At 39.6% G+C, this 18,537-nt stretch overlaps 1 protein-coding gene across 2 annotated transcripts in view; it reads right to left on the reverse strand.

The window, feature by feature from the left end:
• The window catches only part of cdin1 (CDAN1 interacting nuclease 1), a 64,301-nt gene that overhangs the window by 21,629 nt on the left and 24,135 nt on the right, over positions 1 to 18,537 (reverse strand). Inside the window, exons 7-11 of one of the 2 annotated variants that reach the window (XM_053509347.1) lie at positions 14,162 to 14,241; positions 13,760 to 13,809; positions 9,371 to 9,438; positions 7,968 to 8,033; positions 7,545 to 7,650 (exon numbers count right to left, since the gene is read on the reverse strand). In XM_053509347.1, the coding sequence (XP_053365322.1) occupies positions 7,545 to 7,650; positions 7,968 to 8,033; positions 9,371 to 9,438; positions 13,760 to 13,809; positions 14,162 to 14,241 (370 nt within the window). Of the gene's footprint in view, positions 1 to 7,544; positions 7,651 to 7,967; positions 8,034 to 9,370; positions 9,464 to 13,759; positions 13,810 to 14,161; positions 14,242 to 18,537 lie in introns of both variants that reach the window. The other variant, XM_053509348.1, reaches the window with a different exon arrangement.

Here is an 18,537-nt window from a genome sequence, read left to right on the forward strand (position 1 = left end):
TTTTTGTTTCTTAAGCCAACAATGAATCTTTTAAGCATAAAAAAAAACTAAAAAACATCTAACATAAGGTATAAACCAGTGAGAAGCAGGTGCAGATGATGGCGGATGTTGAGGCCGGTGATAATAAAAGTATACTGGTGATGCTGAATGCTGTAGATGGAACAGACGAGAGGGGAAATGAGGTTGCAGCTGAGGTTGTTACATAAACAACTAATTTTTAAATGGGATCTTTGGGAACTTTTTTTTCCAATTTTATTAATTTAATTTGCATAATTTACTTTTATTTATTATGCAGAGATGTGTGGGTGTGTGTAGGGGGGGCTTTGCACAGTACTGTATATAATGGTAGTATTGGATAATTGCTGTGGTACAATAGGAATGAAACACTTGTGCTATGATTGTAAAATAATCAACACGGGTAAAGTAACAGTACGTTAACTGTAACTATAGTTTGTATAGTTTGATCTCACTGGATCCCACCACCCCATCTTTGTTATGTTTCCTATAACAGTTCAACCTGTTAGATTTCTTACATGAACACCTTTAGCACTGTGACACACGATTTTTTCCAATAACAGAACATGAAACAGTGTTTTATTTCCTTTATACCCAAACAACAATTTTTACATAAAAAAGACAAGACATTATACTTTCCATTATTTATGGTAAATGTCCTAAAACGTCTGTAAGACAGCTTAGTTCCAGTCCTTCTCATTGACATTTAAACAGCTAGCAATGCAGTTCCCTTATAACTTTCTATCTCTATCTCTTCAACTTATTAAGACAGCCTGTCATACATTAATTATTTGTTTTAGATTCTGTGGCTAATTCACCATACGAGTCTCATTCACGAGTTTCAGTGAATAAGCAACTACTAAGGACACACTATATTTAACCATGCATAAATATAAACCTAATGTAAAATTTATATTAGAGCTGCTGTTATAGAAATCAAATTAAGACTTTCTGGTCAGTCAGATTTATGAATTCAACAGCGCTGTGGTAAAACTTCCTATAAGAGCACACCATGGCATGTTTTATCATTTATTTTAATAATGAAAATGCTTTATGTTGGAGAGTACGGCAGCATGTTTGCAGCCCCTATGGCTCATTTTAGAGTCACACACACACACACACACACACACACACACACACACAAGGTTGATGATTCATTCTGCACAAATGAACACACACATAACAGCGGGTGCAACTTTGCAGAGCACAACCAGCAGGGTTACTAATATAAAGGCAAAGAAGAGGACAGGGGCAGGGAGGAGAGGAAGATGTAAAGAGGATAACATGCAGCCCTTTCAGATTATACATAAGCACCAACTGCAAGAGGATTAGCATCTTGTCACCGCAGTATTAAAGTGGATGTTTGACCAAGGCCAGGCAGAGATGACCACTTCCTTACAAAAGCATGCATTAAGGAAGGGAAAAAAAGAAATGTCAAGACATTCAAAGGGAGGCTCAATAGGTCCAATTCATAGCCTGAGTTATGTTTAGAAGAAATGACATTTTATTTCCTATTGCTTTTGAATAGTTATTTATTTATTTATTTACTGGTACGCTCTCTGCCAACAACGGCTCAACCCTGTGCTCGGTTCATGACCGGGAAGAACGTTAGCCCGAAGCCGCGTTTCATTACATGCCATGTTTAACTATACGCACTCCTCCCAAAACACACACGAGGCTTATAATGTGCTTAATATTCACCATCAGGTGAATAATTTTTATCCAAGTCTGATAGTTGGAGGAGATGGATAACTCAATTATCAGCACATCCGTCACACAGCTCCCTGGCACGGCGAAGGCAGCGGCTAAGATTGATGGTAAGATGAGACCAATGGCTTCTTCGTCATCACATCCAGTCAGTGGTCCTGAACACCCCATACCCCCACACCCCCCACTTTTCCTTTCTTTTTTCCTTTCTATATATTTTTTTTCTATCTGCAGCCTTCATATGCGAAGCATCATTACCCCTCACTCCACTGAGGAAAGTGTATTACGAGGTTAGTGTTTTGGCAAGGCTATTGTTTGGATGATGAATATATTTGGTCAGGGAGAGAAAATTAGTTGTGTCATTTGGAGGAAAAATACAACACCATTTCTCAGGGATTTTTTTTTGGGGGGGGCAGTGCTTAAGAGTAAACAAGAACGATTAACAAACCCTAGAAGTTCTGGTACTAGTTTAAAACCACAAAACATAAATAAGCTAATCAGTAGAGCCGTCACACTAGAGCGCTGCTGTAATTAAATGAGCGACTGTCATGTTAAGAAGGTCAGTCAAAAGGAAAACCCAGAATGCTTTTCAGTGGATCACTGTCATGTTTTTTTTTTCTCCCCCAACAGAACGAATGAACAAATCTAAGAAGGCCACTTGCCTTCACATCAAACTATACCATAAATTAGAAGAGAAAGCGCGGGTGATGTCACCCAATCACTCTCATTGCATTGACATCAGTTCAGTGGGCAGTGCAGCGCAGGCTCCGTGTGTATGTGTGTCTGTGTGTGTGTGTGTGTGGGGAGGGCTCTCCAACTGCTCAGGCTTAACAATGGGAGAGCGCATTCAAAATGTCAAATGTAAATGTCAATTAAAAATTACAAGGGAGCTCCAAAAGGTGCATTTTGAAGGGGCTGACATTTTTTTGACAGGGCAGAGTTTATCAGGCGAGGCAGCCCACAAACATGACGGCATGGGTACTGTCAGCTCCCTACACACATGAGCAGGGAAGCCGATGCTGAATACTGATGGGAAGGTCTTCATCGTCATGTACGATACATCTTCGTATGGAAATCCGTAATGCTAAACCTCCTCTGCTAGAGTGCATCCATCATTAAGGCCGCAGCTGCATCAGAGGCAATGAGCGGCGCTGATAAATCAAAATGATTTTGTGTCTCGTCATCGAAGCTAATAGGCATAAAAGGATATGGTTTTAGACATGTGTCACTTTTGACTGTTTTCATTCGAGTGTTGTCTCATTAAACGTAACGTCCCTCATAGTCTAGGAATGTTCCCAGTCGCGGGCCAGTATTTTCTGCTCGACAACTTTTTAAGATTTTTAATGGGGCCTACTAAAAGCTGAAGTGCTCAAAGTCTATCACCCTCCGGTGAATTCTGAAGCTCCAACACAGCGTGCCGTTCCGGCGCATGCCATTTCCAAATAAAACCTCGACAAAATGAAAAAAATAGCACACAGTTGATTAGAACCTTGGCATCACTTGGCAGGTCGGGTTCGACTCCTCGCACAGTTTTGTAGGAACCGTCTTCACTGACACGCAGCATCTGTTACTGAAATCAAGAACCCCAATCCCCCCCCAAAAAAATGCACTACAGCAGTCACAGGAGTGTAGACTATTTAAAATAAACCTTTTTTGATTGAGGACATTAAAGACAGCTATATAAAGTCAAAGGGCACCACTTTACACTCAGTTCTAATGAAAATAATTACTTTACTAATCTCCCGCTCTGAAGGTGATGACCCAGTCATCAAATAACGTTCAGGAGACATCATTAAGCTGGCGTGAGGGTTGCCCTTTCCTGCTCGTCATGTCATTGTGCTTTCCGAACTCAAACCTCAGCATCCTTTCATTTTAGAGGTGACTTTTTAATCCATGGCTCGCAAATTTTGACTAATAGGTGCAATCCAGAAAAAAGGTCTGTGTTGTAGTGGGCTGGTGTGTGTGTGTGTGTGTGTGTGTGTGTGTGTGTGTATACGTGTGTAGCTGTCTCTGTACAAGGTTTGTGAGGTCAGGAGCTCGCGGCTCTGCACCAGCATGTCACAACGTGTCAGCCGGCCATCAGAAACAGCTTGGCTAGTGGGGGTGACCTTTCAGTTCTACAGAGGTGTGAGCGCTTCCCATGCCACACACACATACACACAACGAAATCTATAGATACTGTAAATTTATAGAAGATGAATCCATGGAGTAACTGCAGTGTATGCAATAATTGCACATGTACTAAAAGGTTCAGTAAAAAAAAAAGTACAGAAAAGTTTCTAGAGATTTTAGAAAAAATAAAAAATAAACATCTACCATCGACTGTACATTATTGTTTTTTCCTTTAGTGAGACACTTCAACAGCAATGATCATAACAATAATGAAATTTATATTGCTGGTTATTGCTATAGGAGCACAGATTTGGGGAAATGCAAGGAAGAGAGTTCGTTTATAGTTTCTGAATGGTGCATCCTCTGAAAATGCACACACTAACGCTATGGAAACAGCTATAGACCTATTATAAGCATTTTAAATGATTTCTACCAGAACACTTCTGAATTTTCAAATCTCACTGGTCAGAAGTTAGCATGGATGCAAGAAATTAAAACCAAATTAAAACCAACAACTTCATATTCATTTAGTTCATAAGTTTGTTCTAACAGTTACATTATTTCTAGAGAAACTGCAAAGTCACAGCGACTTATATGGTGAACAGCGAACGTATTTATTCTCCAGTGTAAGAACTACAAGCCACACAGAAAGATAGGAGAAAATAAAGAAAAGATGAAGAGGAAATGACTGTTTATTATTAGTGATTTAGAAGTAAACATATCTTAATCAATCATCGGTTTCAGTAAATCAATCAATGATCGATTAATAATTGGTTTAACCACACAGTACAAGGCTTCTTTGACAGTTCCGGGTTCCCCCCGATAACCAACCCATCAATATTGTTTATAGCTGCTTAAATGTACATGAACTTCTTTTTATGTTTATTGTACAAGCACAAATTGATAAAGTGCGATGGGTCATTTATTATTAATAATAATAATAATAATAATAATAATAATAAAAATAATAGTAATACTCTTTGCTAATTGGTGTGGTACATAAATTGATTTTTTTTAAAAGCATTTCAGGCCATGCTGATCAACTTTAGAATATTAACATCACATCACTCTGTTGCTGATTATTTTCTTATAACTGTATGCTGTAGTTATTCTGTTGCGTTTCCATTTTTTTCCACCTATAAAATATAAACAGCCATCTCTGTGCTATATTAAAACAAAAATAGTTTCACTGTAGTAAGCTGATAAATCTTTGGTTGGTATCTCACTATTTTTATCTTAATAGTGTTATTTTTTTTTCCTCTTACATGTCCCATATTTCTGTGGGGTGAAAAATCATTTCAAGCTGCACGCACTTCTTCATTGTTGTATGCGAAGTACAATGCTGCAGTGATGAATCGTTCGGAAAAGGAAAGCTTTTTCACAAACCAAATACAGCTGTTTACATGACCTCAAACGTACGACTTGCTTAGAAAGCCTGCTGTAGTTTGTTTGGTTTTTAAAAACGATCACGCGTCTCTCTTGGAGAACATGCTGAGCCTTCATTCTGTCAGTCACACACACGCACATATGCACAGATGGAAATAAGGAGAAAAGCAGCTATACGGAGGCATATGATGTCAATCTGTAGACGGCCGATTCTGTAGCCAGCCTTCAGCTAAAAAGCCACAAGCCATTCCTGTTGCACAGACTTAGTCTGCTTTTATCCTCTCAATGTAAGAAATGAAGCCTTGGACCTACTCCACCTGACAGGCCAGACAGTAAAATGCCCTCTGGACTGATTAGAGGTGGCTAGTATAACGGTATATAGCGGTAAGTTATATAGAAAATATAGACAGCAAAAGAAAATTACATTTAATTTGTGCTTCCATCAACTACGGTTATCCTGATATGTCTAAAGATGATGTAAAATGATTAAGGCGGAAAATACACCAACATCCAAAATGCATAGATGTGTTTAATGAGACAACCCGCCGCATAAACATGACATGATTATCGATGTTTTCACCATTTTATTGTTAAATTTTGCATTATAATTAATCAGAAAGTTTTCAACTATTTTACAAAACAGTTAGCTATGTCTGAGCAATCTAATTAGACGAGAGGTATTCCACAAGTGTTAATCCAGAGCATAACAGCACTGGGACATTTCACTATATGTATCACTCCGCGTGTCTGTTCGGTCAACAGTACTGAGGAGAGAGCAGCTACCTGCCAAAACCCACTTCACTTCAAAAAGCCCTTTAGCAAGAAAACACATCTATTTCTCTCCTTAGTAATCATTTTAAGCCGTTTTAAATTGCATTTGAATTGTTCGTGTTGTTTTGTTCATGGCTAACGTTAGCCACAAAGCTAATTTTCTTTTAATGTAAGGCTGAATCCTAAATCCCTCTCTAATCCCTAATCAATGGCACTAATTGGTGTTTAAAACAAGTGACTGTACACCCTAAACAGCGCACTAGTATTCGATTTAATGCTATTTGGAATTCAAAGACGGAACCTTGAATTTAGGTAATATTCTAATAATAATTTAGGTAATATTCTCTAGTGGAATAAGTGGAAATATAAAGAGAGAACTGTTCATTATCTCTATAATTAATTCCTTTCACCTTTTATCTACAGAGTAATGGTTAGAACTTAAAACTACTTTCCCCCCTGTGAATTACAGTTGGTGGTCATTAACCGTCAACCTCCAGTCCAATGCTCGTCCTGTTAGTAGGGTAAGAATACGTGTTGACGGACATAATCTGTTAATACTAAATAGTGGTTGTGTAATTGTTAAAAAATTGTATAAAAGCAATATCACACTTGAGGTCATGCTTGTACTGAATATCTGTTCTAATACAGGGACAATCTGAGTGTTATGATTTATAAACATTTCTCACCTCTCATACAAATTTATATAATTTTCTTCTGATTTGGTGAAGCTGCTTTGAGACACTGACCATTGTTAAAACCGCTATGTAAATAAAATTGAATAATACTTTACAGTTTCCATAGCAACAGCTCAATCACAATGACTTTTCAGTAACCAAAAATTGGTGTTGTTATGTAACAAAAATATGTAATTGTTAATGCAGATTTTAGTCACAGGCATGAACTAACTTGTTTTTGGACATCATTGAGCGGAATTACAAACAGATCAATGTGACATTCTTTATAAATAAATGTTAGTGGGGTAATTATGTGGCGTAAAATAAATAAAACATTTTAAAATGTGTTGTTGTAGGAAAATAATCCACTTGAACTTTTTAACCACCTTATTGCCACTATTCCTTATGTAATCAGTACCATGAAAAAAACATGATTAAAGGCATTTTTAAATTCTGTATATAATACGTAGAATTATTGTCAGAATTACTCACATATTGTTGAGTAATTTTGGGATTAGTGTACAAAAGTTACTATCACTGCATTATTGTCTAGGATTTTCTTCTTTTATCGGTTTATAATATGCATGTACAAAATTGCCATGCAAGATGTAGATAGGAATCCTTGTAGTGTTGGACCATTTCATCAAGCAACATGTTGGACATAAAACAACACCCGCAAAAGCCACACTAAACCCTCTAAAGCTAACAATGCTGTCTAAATGACATTATTAAGAATAAAATTAAAAGTAATAATGTTATAAAGTTGTCATATGTAGAATTATAAGTTAAAAAGTGATCACTGAGACATGAAATGTCACCGATATTGAGTATCTTCAGAGACCACTAAAAACAATGAATTACACTACAGAGCTTCTTTACCTGTTCCAGTAACTCCAAAACTGCTCGTTTAGATATGTGCGATGACTATGCTCATCACCAAATGAGGCCTTGCTCTCAATCCAGTGGACAATGTGGCCTTCAACAGCTGCAAAAAAATAATAAAATCCTCAGTGTTTAAGTTTCACACTGGATTCAGTTCTGAATGCAGACATAAGATGTACTGTATAAATCCATCTAACTTTATCATGAAGAAAAGCTTCTCCTGAGGCGACATATGGTATTTTCTTACACAATGCTTTTATAGTTTGTATTCAAAGAATAAAAAACATTATACGATATGAAATGGCATTATTTTAACATTAGCTTGACAGCTGGGATTGTGTCTGATATAACTCTAGGCCTATAATAGTCACTGCTGACTGACCAAGTGATGCTTTTCTTACTGATTCTTCACAGACTTACCAATGGGAACTTCTAGAATAATGTCAGGGGTCTTGTCATAACCTTTGGCCCGTAGCTGATTCTCATCTAAAAGGAAATATTTCAGGCAATTACTTAAATCGTACTCATCAAATTCAGCGGCAAAAAAAAGGAAGTACATTTTATGCCTAAGTGACAAAAATGACCTTTATCAGATTCGAGTACTAATAATAACACAGCATGCGGTTTGCTACTCGCCTCCAGATCCCTGACCTATCATGCGTAAATGAAAAAGTAGGAGTTGGAGTGTGCTTGTAAACAAAGTAATAATAAAACATCCCATGCCTAGTGCTCCTGGTACTAATACATTTAGCTGTTGACTTCCTAACAAGTTTGTAATACAACAGGCACGAAAAGCGGTGGCTTTTTACACACACACTGAAAACATCACACTTTACATCTGCCAATGATTTGCAAACACTGCACAAAAATCCATCAGAGCAGGTTGGCGGTGGAAAACATTGAGCTGGTGAGCTTCATAAAGAACAGAAAGGACATGGCTGGCATTATAGCAGCTGAAAGCATGACCTTTGTGCGCGTGTGCCTCAGCCATTGTCCTTGACTCCTGCCGGGGTTCGGCCATTATTTGCGGAACACCTGATTTCTCCATTAAATCTCAGGCTGACCAGGTCATTCAATTCCAGGGGCTGGCCTCTCCGTCTTCAGCCAAGCTCGACTAATGGGCTGAGGGGGAAGAGGGCTGAAGGTCTTGTACTGTGAGGGGGTCCGGGCTGTGTGGTCTCTCTCTCTCTCTCTCGACACCTGCCGGGCTGTTGACACCGTCATGCGGCGCCGATCGCCTTTTTACATCACCGTTGATTAAAATTAATGGGCCATCCCTAGTGTTGGGGAGCTTATTTCCAATCCATTTATCAGCTGGGCGAGGCCGCCTCTGTGACCCCCGCGCCCCAAACTTTGACAGTTTTAGAACAGTCCTCACGGCCATCTCTGCTAAGGTCAGCACTCGAGGCCCAAATAAATGATATCTTCTTAATGACAGAAAAAAAGACTGATTCGAAAAAGCCTGCTTGCTTTACTGTAGGGTATTGAGATGGGAAAAAGGAAATTTCACACCTGACTACTCACAACCTTAACTTTAAGCCTCCATGATGCTTAGGCTCTAGGAAGGCTTGGAGACAGCGGGTCAATATGCATCTGTCTATTGTATTTATGGTACAATCTGTTCTAAAAAAAATTTGCAAAACAATTACCTAAAGAAGATTTTACGTACTGTACATATGTTTCCTATAAATTTAAGTTTGAAGAGGACCATGGACAAAAAAAATCCTTAAATTCACAGGTAATAAAAGAACTATAAATCCTCACACATAAATCGTTATTTCACAAGTAAAACTAAATGTGAATTCTTGTAGTAAACATCTTACCTAAAAAGGAGAGGTTTATCCCTCTGAGTTTCTCTCTTAGGATCTCCTCATGCTCTTGACCAATAGCGCTGATGATGCACAGTTTAGGAAAAGCTGGAAGCAACTAAACAATTAAGTCTGCACATAATGCCTTTCAGTCTATTTCAAAACATTTAAGTAAACATGTTTGAACTGATACAGCAGACTAATGCATGCTATTTTAATTTTAAATGAAGAGCAAGGGGAAAAAAAGGCAACTTGTCAAATTTGACTCATAAAATGGGGACAATTTTACCTGCATGCAAGGTTGCTATAGAAACGCCCAAGTTACTGAGCAGTGTTGCTGTGGCAACACCAGAAGAGTGTACTTGTGTGTGTGTGTGTGTGTGTGTGTGTGTGTGTGTGTGTGTGTGTGTGTGTGTGTGTGTGTGTGTGTGTTTGTGTGTTTAATATAATATGGATGCTTGGGAATAGCAACTGCAATAAAGTTGAGAATCAATAGGGCTGTGTGTGTGATTTTTTTTTCCCAAGCCACTAAGCGATACTTAAGATGAAGATCACAATCACCTGGAATTGCATTTGAAAATGATAAAAAAAAAAAAAAAAACTGCCACAGTGCATTAAATGGTATACTTAATGCAAAATAACAGCACAACAAACTTTAATATCAAATGTACACTGGGCTTAAAAAACACAACGTGATATCAAACCGGACAGTGTATATTATACACTTCATGCTGTCAATATTTATTTGACTGATAGGTACTTAACATTTCCAATTTTTCAGATCAGGTCTGATTTCATGCTTAACTCCTGCTAAATGAGCTCATGTGCCTTTCCGTAGAGACATGCCACTGAGACGAGTGACTGCCTGGGTCATTACGGGGACGTCTGGGTGCAGGCACTGGAGCAAGTCCCCTGATGTCATGATGCAGCGCCAGAGGAAGAGCGAGTGGGTTGGTTTGATGAACTCTCTGAGGAAAAGCAAGTGAATGAGGAATAATGCTGGAGGGAGAGGTGTGAAAGGAGGTAAAGAGGCAGGACGACTGTGGTGGGCAGGGTAGGACAGGGTTCAGTGGCCAAGAACAGACAAGCCTAGCATGGTCCCCAGCTGCCTAGTCCTAAACAGCCTGCACACTGACCAAGTCTACCTCTCTCGCTCTCTCTCTCTCTCTCTCCTTCCCCACACACAAAATAGTCTCATGGGTGCAGTATTTAGATGATGACCCATTTCTGACAGCCCATAACCGTCCGTCTCCTGTTCTCTGGTCACCGAGAAGGCATCACTACACTGATAGGTGGCTGTAGACAGGAGTACAAACTTGTGATAGGGTATATTCAAGTCAAAGTTGTTTTTTTTTTTAATCGTTCTCTACTGTGTGATTTGATTTCACATTTAAGCAGAGCAGAGGAATGTTCATTCACTAGTCAGAAATATGGTAATAGAATACAGAAGTTTTCCTGGAAGTAGAGTGAGAGTACATACAGTACATAAGCCCTGTTTAGTTTAGTTTATTTGAATCTTGGCCCTTTTTAGGGACAACAGCAAAATAGAGCTATCATTCTGCATGATTATGACATATTCTGGAAACAGCTGTATGCCTTGGACAGAAATATAGGAAATGACATATACCATTTACAAATATTTAAAATCTTTTTAATTATACGACGGGTGTTCAAGTCCAAGGAAGACTTAATTGTGCAGAATAACAGAACATAGTTATGAAAGTCAAAACTACCTTTATTTCTTTATATAACCCGCTGCTACATTAATGCACTCATCCCAGCATTTTAATAATGCTTGGATACCATCAAGGAAGAAAGTTCTCTCAGTACGCAGAAACAATGGACTGCCTGCTTCACGTCAGAAATGCTGGCCTCCCAAGAACTCCTTTAATGATCCAAATAAGTATAATGATAATGACTCCCAGCCGAGTTTACAAGTAGTGCTTGTGAATGATTATGTGTACAGTTATCTGTAGATTTTCAAGGATCAGGAGTTCCACTCACTGAATGTTAACGGGAAGGACTGAAGTGGGCTCCGAGCCACCCTGGTCGTGATCGTCATTTACGTACATGTTTAACTGTGGCTTTGTCTCATTACTGTACTGTGCTTGAAGTCTTCTGTGAAATGTCAACCAGTTTTACATTTTCATTCAGAAATGTAAAAAGTTTTGGTTTTACTTGAATGCCTTTCGCATTATTAATTAATGAATTAATGATTTGTTGCACACTCAAAGGTGGTATTTAACTTTTTTTCCATTGCTGTATGTCTGAAAAATGAAGAAAGAACTTTAAAGGCATATTTCAGCTCTGCCCCTTTCCACATGCTCCTCAGCAAACACTGGATACAAGTCAATGCAATGCACCAGTAATGGAGTTACATACATGGACACTCATTAACATGGATGTGCATGGAGCCGTTACATCTAAAAGCACTTACTTCACACGGACATGTCAGCTGGGTTTATTGCTGCTAAACAGATTATGCTCAAATACTAGTCACTAAACAGTGGACAACTTTCCTTTATAATATAAGCTTTAAGACAAAACCCTCAGAAAATCAAATCAATAGTATAAAATAACCCTACAGTATACATCTACTGTATATATCGAAATCACTAAATTTAATCATTTCACTGTCAGGTGTCACCCAGGAGAGGCTGGAAACCTTTTTGAGTCTGATTACTCTTAATATTTTTGTCTTGTTCTTTCAGGGAGTTTTTTTGCTAACATCACCATTGGCCTGTTTATTAGGGACAAATTTAAATCTGTATTTAGGTTTCTGTAAAGCAGCTTTGTGACCGTAAGTTTTTTTTTTTAAGAACAATGCATCTCTGATTGAAAAAACAGAGTACCACGTAAGAATGAGTGACTTAAGGAAGCAGGACCAAGGTCTATCTTGATGACATGGTGACTTGACAAGTACTCTCCAAGGTGCTGATAAATCTTTTAAACACACAAGAAGAACAGAAGAAAAAAAGCGAACAAGTGCGCTGAAAAGGGATTTTACCTGAAAGTTGTGAAAAAGTATGATGTATAACATGGAACATAACATAATAATGATGTACTGCTTATCCCATCCATCCATCCATCCATCTATCCACACACACATACACATACATAATGTACATATACATATATACATAAATACACACATATACATTCATATACATACACTCAGATAAAGGATTATTAGGAACACCTGTTCAATTTCTCATTAATGCAATTATCCAATCAACCAATCACATGGCAGTTGCTTCAATGCATTTAGGGGTGTGGTCCTGGTCAAGATAATCTCCTGAACTCCAAACTGAATGTCAGTAGGGGAAGGAAAGGTGATTTAAGCAATTTTGAGTGTGGCATGGTTGTTGGTGCCAGACGGGCTGGTCTGAGTTTTTCACAATCTGCTCAGTTACTGGGATTTTAGGGTTTACAAAGAATGGTGTGAAAAAGGGAAAAACATCCAGTATGCGTCAGTCCTGTGGGCGAAAATGCCTTGTTGATGCTAGAGGTCAGAGGAGAATGGGCCGACTGATTCAAGCTGATGGAAGACCAACTTTGACTGAAATAACCACTCGTTACAACCGAGGTATGCAGCAAAGCATTTGTGAAGCCACAACACGCACAACCTTAAGGCGGATGGGCTACAACAGCAGAAGACCCCACCGAGTACCACTCATCTCCACTACAAATAGGAAAAAGAGGCTACAATTTGCACGAGCTCACCAAAATTGGACAGTTGAAGACTGAAAAAATGTTGCCTGGTCTGATGAGTCTTGATTTCTGTTGAGACACTCAAATGGTAGAGTCAGAATTTGGCGTAAACAGAATGAGAACATGGATCCATCATGCCTTGTTACCACTGTGCAGGCTGGTGGTGGTGGTGTAATGGTGTGGGGGATGTTTTCTTGGCACACTTTAGGCCCCTTAGTGCCAATCGGGCATCGTCTAAATGCCACAGGCTACTTGAGCATTGTTTCTGACCATGTCTATCCCATTATGACCACCATGTACCCATCCTCTGATGGCTACTTCCAGCAGGAAGTAATGTCACAAATCTCGGATCATTTCAGTAGAGCATCTTTGGGATGTGGTGGAACGGGAGCTTCGTATTAGTATGGTGTTACTAATAATCCTTTAGGTGAGTATATATATATATATATATATATATATATATATATATATATATATATATATTTGTCACACATATACATATATATATATACATATATATATATATATATATATATATATATATATATATATATATATAAAATATGTGTGTATTCATTCAGACACCTACACATGTGCACTTACACAGAGAACTTCAGGTAAAGCTCGACACATCTCATCTCAGTGAATAGCTCCTCGTCAACTTTAGGCCTAAAATTTTATGGGAAAGGATACTGTTTGATGCAGTCGACCAGCGGTCCATAACAGCAGTCATTTATGGTGCACTGAAAAAGAGGAGGAAGAAATATTGCAGCGTGGCTAAGGCAGGTGGAAGAGGGGCTCTGTGCACCCGTTAAACTGATAGTAGGAAAGGAGGCCAACAACGGATACGACTTCACGCCACGCACCAGTACAGACGCTCGCATGCTACTATTAGCAAATATGAGACGCTGGATTATTTACTGAAGATGGGTTCATGGATAGTCAAGTTAATTAATGTGCATGTGTATGTACATTCAAAGACATGCACTGATGACATTATCGAGGTCGCATGAGCATCTTGGCGGCATCGTTATTCAGTAGATTTGCATGCATATTTAATATATGATATAAAAGTGATAGAGCCGGTGAGCATACCTGTTCCACGTGTCTGGCTAGCTGCACATCTGGAATTAAAGATGGCTCCCGCAACATGCTGTTCAGGACTTGCTTTGATGCTGATAATAGCGGGAAATAAAAAATCCACACACATACAAAAGAAATATGATTACTACCTAACTACAGCTTAAAAGACAGCCAGGAACAAAACCTTTTGCCCTAATTGACTAGGTCATGGCATTGATAGATCACTGTTAGCGCAGCTACAGACATAAATACCATATTTTACACCACTTACTCTGACATGTTCCGTACTCAATTGGGTGGAAGCTCAGAGCCGAGCGAGATTTCGCACAGATAAATGCCTCAGTCGTGTTATGAAGGATGAATATTTTGCATCTCTCACCCCATTTCAGCAGCACTAAGGTTATAAATCACATTGGTAGGCCATTGGATTGATTTCTTATTACTGCGAAGGCAAAAATCCCTAAGTCATTTTTCACGCACATTCCGATTAAATGGATTGTATCGCCGTGTGACGAAATTGAGGACGTGCACGATTCTAATGATGTATACATGTGGTCATGAAGAATTGCTGCTGCTGCCTTGACACTTCCAGGAATGTTTCTATCTTCCAACGAAGAGCTGTAAAAGAGAAATCGAGGTGGAGATCGAGAAGAGGCTTTTGAGATTCGGTCCCCAAACAGATTTTAACAGTACAGGAATGATTAGAGGAAAAGGGATGAGGATGAAATAAAGAAACACTAAGTTCTGCTTTCAGGTCCCACCATGATCTTCATACCACGCATGCTTTTATTAACCATAAACCTCAATCTCTCCTTCCAGCTGTCTCTGAGGTGCTGCTCCCCGGTGGAGAAATGACAAATACGAGGTGTATGCTGTGATCTGCCGCTGCGAGAGAGACAGAACAAAGCCCAGTCAGCACTCCTCGCTCCCTCGCCGGAGCCGAGCCCAGGCCTGCGAGGCACCTTATTTCTCCTCTCATTTTTCTCAGAGATTGGTACCTTCACACCCAGATCTATACGGCACTCCGGTGCCGCTCGCCACTGAAGAAAGAGGGTTATATTTTCCCCTTGAGTTAGGACACCTCATGACAAATGATAATGGATAATCAATAAAGCGGGAAATATGAGGCAGCAAACTTTATGAAGCCACGAGACATATTACTCCCCAACAACACTCGTTTCCCTTAACAAAGTCACTACTCGACTGTGCCTAATAATCTGAAAGAAAATCAAAGGACCCGCAACCACATCAGCAATATTGGCAACTTATTCCACTTTAATGGCATTTTGATTGATTTTTTTTCCTCCTAATGGTAGTTTTATAGATTTGACGCTGCTCCTGCAAAACAGTACTGTGTAATAAACCTCCCTGAAGGCAAACAGCAGCCATTAAAGCTCTTGTCTTACTAGCACTCATAATTGGAGGTTGACCACCATCAAATTTTGGTGCCTCACACACACACCCACACTCCACACAGAGATCGCATTTCAGCTTTTCATTTGCCTGATGGTTTTCTTATTTTTTTTCTCCGCTCCTGTTTTGTGGGACATCATACATGGAGCTTTTTTTGCCTCCATTTTCTGAGGGACGAGGTTAAAAAAAATGATTGCAAAGAAGGTGACCTTGGAGCTGACATTGTGCGGTTTCAGCCATGCGCTGACCTGATGAAATCCGAAGGCCAGCGTGCTAATAAATCAGACTGCTTTTAAAATGAGTTTAGCCTAATGCTCATTCATCACCAGCCGTAATGCCATTTGCAGTCTGGGATCCGCCGTTGCGCCCAAACAGCCTAGTAAATAACAACAGAGCCTAACATCCTCGCATCACTGCAGCCTCGAACATCAGCATACATTTATTAAAAGACGCCTTTCCCTTTCGTGCACACACACACACAAACACACACACACACACACACACCGCAAAACTCCCCCTGCAGCACGATTTCACAACACACAATAGAGCACTGTAAATACACACCAAATTTATTGTAATTGTCCCATGTCGGCATAAATTCTGACTGAGGTTTCCTTATCTGAGGAAGCATGCAGTGGCGGAGAATACTAAAAAGAGTAGATTCACCTCCTTTGGGACTTGTACATGAACACAGAACTGGTGTTTACTAAAAAAAAAAAAAAATGAAAAGAAGAAAACACCAGTGCCTTTATCAGACTCTGATGAAATGATAAATGGCGCAGGAGAAATGAGCCTAACCTTGCATGATTTCTTTCCCTTTAGTCCTATCATTTATATCTTTTCTCCTTCTCCACCAGGATGAAAAAGTCATTATCTTATCTTGAAAAAAATGGTAGAAATCTCATTAGAAGCCAACATTTGTTGAGGGAGGACTGTAATAAACAATAACGGATGATGATCGTTATTGCCCCTGACACTGATGAGCTCCTATGCAAGTTTGTTTATTAATTAAAATACCCCCCACCCTTTTTTTTTTAAAACACCCTCCCATTCTACATGACAACATATCCCCCCTTACGGACGGTTCCAGCACATAAGCCATTGAGCTGCAAAGGCGCTCGTACATCAAACTTCATGGTGCAAAGGAGAGACGGGGCGCTGATAACGTGCCCCGATAAAGCTGATTTTCCATGATGAATCTCGGAGCATATAAATTGGCTAATATCTGAAAACATTTACAGATACTAGAGGAATTGACTACTTGTGGGACATGATGGATGAGCCTCTCAGAGCCTGGCGGACAGCTCTGCAAATCTCGCCCTGGCTGACTAAAGCCCTCATTTGATTTTCCAATTTACTTCTCTTAAATCTATCCTCCCAGTTGCTCTGTCTAGGGAGGTGGAGCTGTGCTCCTTTCTTTCCTCCACCTATTTATGCAGTGCTAGTCGGAGGTGCAGGTTGGGTCCCGGCAGGGTTAGTGGGGCAGAACTGATCCGCCTTGGCCCGATTGGGGCTGATCACGGCAAGCAGCTCGGGGTCTGGGTCAGAGCTTCTCGCAACCTTGAGCCCGACTCCAGTTCCTCTGCTCGACAGTAATTAGTATACACGTCAAAGCAGTGCTTCCCGCCTGCTTACCTCATTCAACCCCTTCAGTACCACCACACACACACACACACACACACACAATCATACTATGTCTTACCACACTCAGGAGTCTTTATTTCTGCGGTTAATCAAGACAATCTTATTACTCAAAACCTAAAATGGTCTCTACTGTAGTCTGCTCTACCTAGCATAATTATACTCACAAATGTCATGATCTCCTAAGCTATGGAATGCAATTTTATTTTTAGACAAACTATATTAGTAATATTTCGATTCGGTCCCAAAGTGAGCACCTCCACATCCAGGACACCCCAAGCAACGTGACTCAGTAAAGCTCAGGTGACCAAACGCGCTATGACGATAAATCTTAAAACAGGTCCAATCACATTGTAGAAAAGGCTGTAGAAGAGATCTAATCTCATGTAAGGCCTTGGGAAAATAGAAAAGGTCAAATAGCTTGCAAAATTGCCTTCTCAAAAAAAAAAAAAGTGTAGCTAAATCTAGCAGCACTTCAAATCATGTCAGAAACGTAGAGAGGAGGGTGGAGGGAGACTGGAAAAGAGCAGAGTGAGAGAGTGAGTCTCAGTTCGAATGACTCCATTACTGGCTTTTTAGGTGCATTTTATCATACGACCAGAGTGACCACGTGATAACTGCTGAGACTCAAGTCTCATAGAAAAAAAAGGGGAATAAAAATGCTACAAGATCATTGGTGTAAATTGATACACCAAATTAATAATGTATTACACTTAAAGTATATATATACTCACACACTATATATAGCCAACACAGCCCCTACCTGTCCTTTGCCCTCTCATTATAGAAGCTATCATCATATTCGAAACATACTGCCTTATTTACAAGCACAACCGACCAATCGTTGCTGCTGCCTGCCGCTTTAGCAGTTTGGGGAAATCACACACGTACAACAAACAGGCTGCAAGAGATGAGAAACAATTTAAATCTCTTTATTGATTCTAACCAAGTGATTGTGTATATATTCCACCGTCCCAAAGGTACAATTTCTATGTCTCCTAAATGCAAAGGGAGAAAGAAAGGGAATAAAAATAATGGTGCTGGGTAATGGCAAGTTGCTCACGGACTTGGAAGCAAGGTCCCTTATATAGAAGTCTATTGATCCATGCTGTCCGCTGGGGGGGAGAGTGCGGGGGAGAGAGCATGAGTGAGAGAGAGCAAGCAAAAGAAAGAGCAAGAGAGAGAGAGAGACATGTCAAGTCTAGGCAAGTGGGGGTAGGGAATGATGAATGTGCCTGCCAATGCCACTGAACAAACCTGTTAGCTAATTGCCACCAAAGACAATTATCCTTGCATTGCTTCATAATGGAAACACATTACAAAACTCTAATATA

This window comes from Clarias gariepinus, chromosome 13 (assembly GCF_024256425.1).
Source record: "Clarias gariepinus isolate MV-2021 ecotype Netherlands chromosome 13, CGAR_prim_01v2, whole genome shotgun sequence".
Lineage (NCBI taxonomy): Eukaryota > Metazoa > Chordata > Actinopteri > Siluriformes > Clariidae > Clarias > Clarias gariepinus.